The sequence below is a fragment of the Triticum urartu genome, chromosome 1 (assembly GCF_003073215.2).
Source record: "Triticum urartu cultivar G1812 chromosome 1, Tu2.1, whole genome shotgun sequence".
In the NCBI taxonomy this organism is placed as follows: Eukaryota; Viridiplantae; Streptophyta; class Magnoliopsida; order Poales; family Poaceae; genus Triticum; species Triticum urartu.
Window position 1 is genome coordinate 445,142,155 of NC_053022.1, and position 8,560 is coordinate 445,150,714.

Below are 8,560 nucleotides of genomic sequence, written 5' to 3' on the forward strand. Positions count from 1 at the left end.
GTCTATTCCTACATGAATATATCTTGACTACATCATGTCATCGTTCTTATTGCATTACTCTGTTTCTCCACGAACCTAATACACTAGATGCATGATGGATAGCGGTCAATCTGTGGAGTAATAGTAGTAGATGCAGGCAGGAGTCGGTCTAGTAATCTTGGACGTGATGTCTATATACATGATCATTGTCTTGAATATCATCATAATTATTTGCTCTTCTATCAATTGCCCAACAGTAATTTGTTTACCCACCGTATGTTATTTTCTTGAGAGAAGCCACTAGTGAAATCTACGGGGCCGGGTATATTTTCTATCATATTGTTTTCAAATCTATTATTCCAAAAACCCCAAAAGTACCTTGCTGCACTTTTTATTTATTTATTTTATTTTATGTTTCTGCAAGATCTATTTATCCAATCTCATACAATTTTATCTATCTTTTTACCGGGGAGAGATTGACAACCCCTCTTACGCATTGGGTTGCAAGTATTTGTTGTTTGTATGCAGGATCCGTTTACATAGTATTGCTTAGTTCTCCTACTGGATTGATAACCTTGGTTTCATAATCGAGCGAAATACTTACCGTTGATGTGCTGCATCACCCTCTCCTCTTCGAGGAAATACCAATGCAGATACAAGCAATCATGTCTCAACTTCAAATAGCTGACAAACAAAAGTACCGAGAAATAGAAACGAGATGCTGCCAAGTATAGAAACTAGCAAATTCAAATTGACAAACGGCATGCTGCCAAATACAATTACTTACCATAGCACATGAGTTCCAAAAGCAAGCCGCGGAAAACTACAGATAGTCCAAACTTATCACTGCTACTAAAGTATTAGAATGCAACCAACTTAGTTTTGACAGCAATACAACTAAAACAAGTTTAGTCTCGATGACTAAATCATCTTCAGTGACCAATGGTCAGGCGAGTAGAACAACGAGGCAACTGCGTCGCACCAATGAGGCGAGCAGAGCGGCGCAGAGGCTTCTTCTTCTCTTTCTTCTTCCACTTCTTCACCGCCGACTATGCCTCCTCCTTCTTCCCTTCTTATGTTTCTTCACCACCGGCTATGCCTCCTCCTCATTCCCTTTCTTCCGCTTCTTCACCAATGGTTGTGCCTCCTCCCCCCCCCCCCCCCCCCCCCCCCCCCCCCCCCCCCCCCCCCCCCCCCCTCCATCTTCACCTGGACATCCACGTCGGCCAAAAGCTCAACATCAATTAGCTTCTCCTTCACTCCTTCGACGACAGCCCGTGCGACGCGAGGGCAAGCCATGACCTGCACCTCTGGCTTATCCTCCTCGTCGATGGAAATGATAGGCACATCAGCATGGGGATTACGGATGGGGACTTGGTACTCGGGGTAGACACGGTCTGGCACGACGACCTTGACCACCACGCCTGCATCCGCTGGATCTACCGGAAACCTGCATTTCAAAGGGCGATACATGATCCATCGGTTCCACTGCCGAACATCGCCGAAGATGGACTCCAGCATGCAGGAGACGATGATGGCAATGAGAGGTGAGATGAGAGAGGCAATAGGAGATAGGTTGGAGGCTAGGTGGTTTTCTGTGCGACGTGGCGGCTCGTGAATGCGGTGGGAGGACGACGACGGGGGTTTTCTAGAGACATGGGAAACCGAACGGGCGGCACCTTAAGTAGTGAACGGCCACCACAACCAGCGACGATCTGCTACGTAGCGAACGACCCGGTAGGACAATGCTACGGGACGAACAAGCCCAACAACGTATGTCCGGTCCCCGTCGCTGTTGTCGGCCTGCGACTGCGAGGGATCAGTCATGTCAAAACGTGCTCAAAAAATGAACCCGGTGTTTTTGTCACTGTCAAATTTTTTGTTCAATGCAAAATGTCACTCGTAAATGGTGGTTTATCGTGACACAACGTGGTGGCTGTGTGATTTTAACTCGTCCCCCACACTAGGCCGCCCCTGTCCCCCACACTAGTCCGCCCCATCCATCATGTTCGCCTCCATCTGCCGGCGGCGGCTCGCCCTCCGAATCCATCAAATCGCTGGCGGTGGCGGCAGGACAAACCCCCTCGAGTTCATCCCTGGCACCATCCCTCTCGCCCACTGCTACTCCTCGCCCGCCGTCGCCGAAGTCCCGAGCTCGGAGCCCTGCCCCGACACCGTTTCCTACCTCATCTCGTGCGGCCTCTCCCCCGCCGCCGCTGGCGCGGCCACCACCTCTCAACACCTCCGCATCCGCTCCACCGACAAGGCCGACGCTGTGCGCGCTCTCCTCAAGCTCTATGGCTTCGCCGACGCGGACATCGTCCGGACGTTGCGCAGCGCCCCGGTTCTCCTCGTCGTTGACCCCGAGCGGGTCCTCCGCCCCAAGCTCGACTTTTTCGCCTCCCTAGGTTTCGAGACCCACAAGCTCGCCACCGAGCCTTTGCTGCTCGCACGCAGCCTCGACAAGCACCTCGTCCCCGCCATCCAGTTCCTCCGCGGGATCATCGGCAGCGACGACGACCTCCGCCGCGCTTTTCACCGCGTCCCCCGCGGCCTCGCTGTGGACCTCGACAACAACATGCGCCCCGCCGTGGAAGCTCTCCGCCGCGGCGGCCTCGCAGAGGCCGACATTTCGAAGCTGCTCGTCATCCGGTTGGGCGTGCTCTTGTCGTCACGGGATCGCATCAGCGAAATCTTTGAGGAACTCAAGGCGATGGGCATGTCCGTCCTGGACCCACGCTTCCTCTACTGCTTCCGTGCGATGTCCGGTGTTAAGAGGGACTCATGGCTGCGGAAAATGGCATTTTACCAGAGCTTCGGGCTGTCAGAGGGTGAGTTGCTGCAGGCCTTCAAGAAGCAGCCCACGATATTCCTTTTCGCCGATGAGAGCATAAACAAGAAGGTCCGGTTCCTGCTGGACGAGCTGAAGCTTGGAATAAGTGATGTAATTGCGCGGCCTGTAGTTCTAGGTTATAGCTTGGAGAAGTGCATCCTGCCGAGGTGTGCCGTGCTGAGTGTGTTGATGAGGGAGGGGAGGATTCGGAGAGATATCAAATTGCTTCAGGCATTGCTTGGCAGTTCCAGGAATTTCGAGACCAGGTATGTGTTGAGGCATGCTGATGATGTGCCAGATGTTGTTAAGGCATATCAGGGTAAGATCAAATTTGAAGGATTCAAATAGGCTGGTCTTCTAGAATGATACAATTCTAGATTAGGCTTATGTTTCTAGTGCCAATGTTAAAGATCAAGTCATGATTCATGATTCATGATTCTAACAGTACTTCCGAGGACAGTTTTGCCCTATTGGTAGCCCATGTTACTGGGTATCAACTACATTTGCAGTTTTACAACTGTCATTTTTACGTCCTGCGGCCTATTAAAATCTGCCCCCTCCATTTCTAAATATAAGCCCTTTTAGAGATTTCAATGAGAACTATATAGACATATTTTAGTGTGTAGATTCATTTATTTTGCTCCGTATGTAGTCCATATTTGAATCTCTAAAAAGCTTTATATTTAGAAATGGAGGGAGTAGAAACATAGGATGGTTTGTTGCTATCTGAGTTTCTTGATCAGTTGATCTAGTATGTTGAACCAATTCTTTTAACCGTTCATGCTTTTAGATTGATTATTCCGATAAATCTGTGCACGACAAACATCACTCATCTGAAGTCTCAGGTTCTTTCAAATAAATAATGCTGTCGTGTTGTCCAGAGTAGAGAACTTGCACTTGCTAGTTCCTCTCCCTAGATGTAGTGCTGATGTTTACCAACAGATGTGGGTGGGATGAACTTGCTATTTGGTCTAAGAAATGCGGATCTGTTCACGTCCAGGAATATTACATATGGTAAGGTCTATCCTAGAGAGACATGGACCCCCCTATTTGTGGCAAGGTCTATTCTAGAGAGACACCCCTATTCCTGAAACAATGATCTTTGCCCTTGAAGTTTGATGGAGTTCCTCTCAGTTTGCATTGTATCAAGTGCTTCAGACTTCAGCCTTTCAGTTCTGTTGAAAATATAGAAGGGTAAGCTAGTCCGAAACCGGAATTGTTGCATGCTTTATCAGACATAACACTAAATTCTCTTGTTCCGGATCGCTGAACGAGTGTGTTGGTCTGTATGTTAATGTTGTACCTGATTGAGGACAGGATAGAGCAAGAATCAGAGAGTTTTGAGTATCCAAACTTGGCCTTCTGACGGAGCCAAAAATTTGGTATAGGGGGGGCGAGTTCCACAATAGAGCTCTACTAGAGTAATGAGCTAAAAATTGAACATTTAGAGTGTGTGAAACAACGCTAAACTTGAACTCATGTTTTCGATAATGTTTGGTACACAAGAAGACAATACAAATTTTCCACTTTGACAAGACAAATTTGTTCTGAAATTAGTTATATAGGAAAACTGGGTACACCATGCTATAACTAATTGATTCCAACTCCAATTTTTATGTCGATCAATATACGGTTATTCATGTTAGACAACAAAAATTAGAGATTTTAGACGAGGTTAATTAATAATGAGACTGAACGTACCATAGAGGCCTAAACGGCGGCGTGCATCATCATGTACGTGAACAAATTGTGTCGTGCTTCCCCTAATCCCCTGCATGTTGGTTAATGACAAATGATTGATTGAGGGTCTCAATGCTTGGACTGTTAGGGCATCTCCAGCCGTTGGCCCCTCAGGAGGGGCAAAAAATCGCCCCCTGGGGGCGCACCGGCGCTAAACCGCGCACTGGGGGCGTAATGCCCTCCAGTCGCGGCCTCCCACGGGTTTTTAAAATGTTTAAATTCGGCGCAAACACAACACAAACACGTTCGAGTTCGTTCAAATTTAAACATATTTTAAAAAAAAAGAAAAAACTATCGCGGACTACCCCGCCGTTTTCCTCGCCGCCCGCCTCGCCGCCCGCCCACGCGGTTCTACAGCCTCATGCCGAGGAGGCTGTAGAACCGCGTGTAGTCACCGCCGCCGTCGTCGTCATCGTCGTCGCCCCCGCCGACGCCTCTGCCGTCCCTGCTGCATCCCTCCCCCGGTTGGCGCGGCGGGTTGGACGGTCCGGGGGCGTCGTCGTCGTCGTCGCTGTCGAGGACCACGACGTCGTGCTCGTCCTCGCGCCCACGCTTGCGGGAGGCGATCTCCTCCAGGGCCCGGCGCTGCCGGACCATCTCGTCGCGGAGGTAGTCGTCCCGCGCCCACCGCAGGGCGTCCTCGTCGGAGAAGCCACGCCGGGCTACCTCCTCGTACTCCGCGGGGAGGCCGGGCTCCGGCTTGGGTTCGACGAGGACGAACCGGCCGGTGGGGGAGGCGTTGTCGCCGATGCGGACGCCGGAGCTGCGGGTGCGCGCGCTGACAGGCGTGCCCTGGGGCTCCGGCTTGACGGGGCGGAGGTGGAGGCAGGGGGAGCCGCCGGACGAGGAGGAGGACCCCCCGGTCTCCATGCGCCTCGGGGTCCAGGAGCTTCCCCGGCGGCGTGGGAAGGACGGGGGAGCGGGGTACTCGAGGCGCGGCGTGTTGCCGCCCTCGATGTACTCGAGGACGGCCTCCAACGTGCGCCCGGGCACGCCCCACCACCGACGTCGGCCGACGGCGTTGAGCCTGCCGGAGGGCACGACGTCGTTGGTGGCCTCGAGCTGCTCGGCGTGACAGCGGCGGAAATAAGGCTCCCAGAGCGGGCTGTCGGGGACGTACCGTGGCCCCTCCCTCGCCGCACGCGGCAGGGACGAGCGGATGCGTGCGATCTCCGCACGCCGCGCCGCGCCGGTGGGTATCGGGGGCACCGGCACGCCGGCGGCGCTGATCCTCCACGCCCCGGGCACCCGCATGTCCGGCGGGACCGGGTACTCGGCCTCGAAAAGGAGGCGAGCCTCGTTCTCGTGAAGATGGCGGCGGCCGAAGCCGTTCGCCGCCGCGCCGTTGCCTGGGAAGCGCTCGGCCATGGGTGTGATGAACTGGAGACGACCAGAGAGAGGAGAGGGAGGAACGACGACGGCGAGAGAGTGCGAGTCGCCGAGTGCGCTGGGACGCGTCTTATATAGGCCGAGGCGCCGCCCGTGCGCGAGCCGCCGTGAGTACGCGTGGTGGGCGAGGGAGGGCGAGGGGCGCGCGTCATCCGGTCTTCACTGCGCCGCCCATGAGGCATCAATGGCGCAGGCTGACCGGCGCGGCAGCGCGGCAGCTTTGGCATTGATTCGCCGCGGGAAACGAGGCGATGAGGACGACGAAGGGGCGAGAAGAGGGTAGAGTCGCTGACGCGGCGGGCCCGCGGCTGTTTCGCGCCAAAACAGTTCGCCCCGGCGCCCCCGGGCGCCCCCCAGCGCGCCGGGTTTAGCCTGGGTCCGCCGGCGCTGTTTTCGGCCCAAGCCGACGAAAATCAGACTCCTGGAGACGCGACTGGGCCAATTTTTCGGTGCCGACACAAAAAAAACGCCTGGGGAGGCCTTCCTGGGACGCGGCTGGAGATACCCTTAGACTCAAGTGCCCTCGCAAATGTTTTCCATTGTTCTTTTCTCCTAATCACCCTCATATCTACACAGCACATTTGGATAATCAAGTCTTTCCTAATTACTTTCAACTGCTTGTAGTACTCTCTTCGTCTAAAAATACTTGTCATCAAAATGGACAAAAAGGAATATATCCAGAACTAAAATACATCTAGATACATCTTCTTTTATTCATTTTGATGACAAGTATTTCCGGGCGGAAGGAGTAGTTTTTACTGGCACAAACCGCATAGATTTGAACAGATTAGAAATTAAGAGATGAAATAAAGGAGTAAGGATTGATGGTGCACCTATGCAACCGTGGTGGATCTCGTTTAGTCCTCTTCTGGTTTCTGATTGGAAACTGCAGTAAACTCGCCCTGGCGGCGATAGGCAGAGACTCAAGTGGAGTACAGGTAGAAAGATCTCGTGTTGTTGCCGCTCATCCGTGCGCCCGGTCTGCCGGCAAGGTGGCAACGCTTCCGTGGATAGGTGTCTGCTTTTGCATCCTGCATGTCTCGGGCGGCCCCTTCCCTTCCGCCCTTCTTAATGGCGACGCGATGGAGAGATCTGATCAGGATCAGCAGCCAGCACTTGCAGCTGCAGGTGTCGGTTTAGATCATAGAAGCGGCATAGAGGTTAGCGATACGTGCGTGACTATTTTTTTTGGACGCGTCTAGGGAGCACACGTGTGCTCCCTAGCGTTCCTGAGCACACAACCAAAAAAAGGTAACCTTTTGTCTAATTGATATGGTGTAAAATCAATTTAAAGAAAGAAAAGATATTGTCCCATGTGCAATTATTTTGTGTGTTAAAAATTTCAAAAAGTCATAACTTTTGAATCAAGCATTGAAATTAAGATCCGTTTTCACCTTTATGTATCCAACGCCGAGCTCTTCGAAACTAGATCCCATATGGGCATGTTTCGACAAACTTTTTTTTCTTAAGCAACTTTGGTGCCATGGAGAGGCAACTTTTTATACTATAGTAGGCAACTTTCGGTTAGGCTGCGTATCATGGTCATGTATTATCCTGATGTTCTTTTGAGTTGGCTACGACAACTACCAAGTTGCCTAGCATCACATGTAAGTTGCAAACTTGCATACCATGAATACCTATCAACTTTGATGCTAGATGAAAAAACCGTGTTTTCAGGTTATCTATCAGGACTACATATGAATCTCAAAGATGTTATAAAGTTAGCTACTATGTCCGTCAAGTTGCCTAGCATCACCTACGAAGTTACTTTCAGTGAACTTTTTTTTCTTAGGCAACTTTGGTGTCACGGAGAGGCGACTTTTTATACTACCGTAGGCAACTTCTGGCTAGGCTTGTGTATCATGGTCACTATCATCCCGATGGTCTTTTGAGTTGGTTACGATGATTACCAAGTTGCCTAGCATCACATGTAAGGTGCCTACCATGACTACCTATCAACTTTGATGCTACATGAAAAACCTTGTTGTTAAGTTGTCGATCATGCTACCTATCAACTCAATGGTGTTATAAAGTTGGCTATCATGTCCGTCAAGTTGCCTAGCCTCACCTATGAAGTTGCTTTTGACAAACTTTTTTCTTTGGCAACTTTGGTGCCACGGAGAGGTAACTTTTTATACTACGGAAGGCAACTTTCGGTTAGGTTGTGTATCATGGTCACATATCAAGTTGGCAGTACCTGAAGTTACCTATCAGGTGATGCAGGTGCATATGAGTATGTTTCGATGAACTTTTTTTCAGGCAACTTTGGTCCACATAGAGGCAACTTTTGTGCTATAGTAATCAACTTTTAGTTAGGCTATTCATCTTGATCACTCATCATCCTAAATGTTCTTTTGAGTTGGCTATAATGACTAACAAATTGCCTAAAATTACCTATAAGTTGCCTACCAGGACACCTATCAACTTTGGTGCTACATGAAGCACCTAGTTGCCAGTTACCTATCATGACTACATGTCAACTCAATACTCTTATAAAAGTTGGATATCATGACCATGAAATTGCCTATCATCACATATTAAGTTGCTTTTGATGAGCTTTTTTTGTTCTCGAGCAACTTCCGTGCCACGAAGAGGCAAATTATGTACTAAAGTAAGCAA

At 50.7% G+C, this 8,560-nt stretch overlaps 1 protein-coding gene across 1 annotated transcript; it reads left to right on the forward strand.

Annotated features, from left to right (window-relative positions):
* The first annotated feature begins 1,927 nt into the window (after positions 1-1,927).
* LOC125517399 (transcription termination factor MTERF5, chloroplastic-like) lies at positions 1,928-3,341 on the forward strand. Its single transcript, XM_048682595.1, has one exon. The coding sequence runs from the start codon at positions 1,985-1,987 to the stop codon at positions 3,158-3,160; it is 1,176 nt and encodes a 391-aa protein (XP_048538552.1). The 5' UTR covers positions 1,928-1,984; the 3' UTR covers positions 3,161-3,341.
* Positions 3,342-8,560: the final 5,219 nt, after the last annotated feature.

Coding starts and splice junctions, on each gene's coding strand:
- LOC125517399 (XM_048682595.1), top strand. CDS start 1,985: ATGTTCGCCTCCATCTGCCGGCGGCGGCTCGCCCTCCGAATCCATCAA.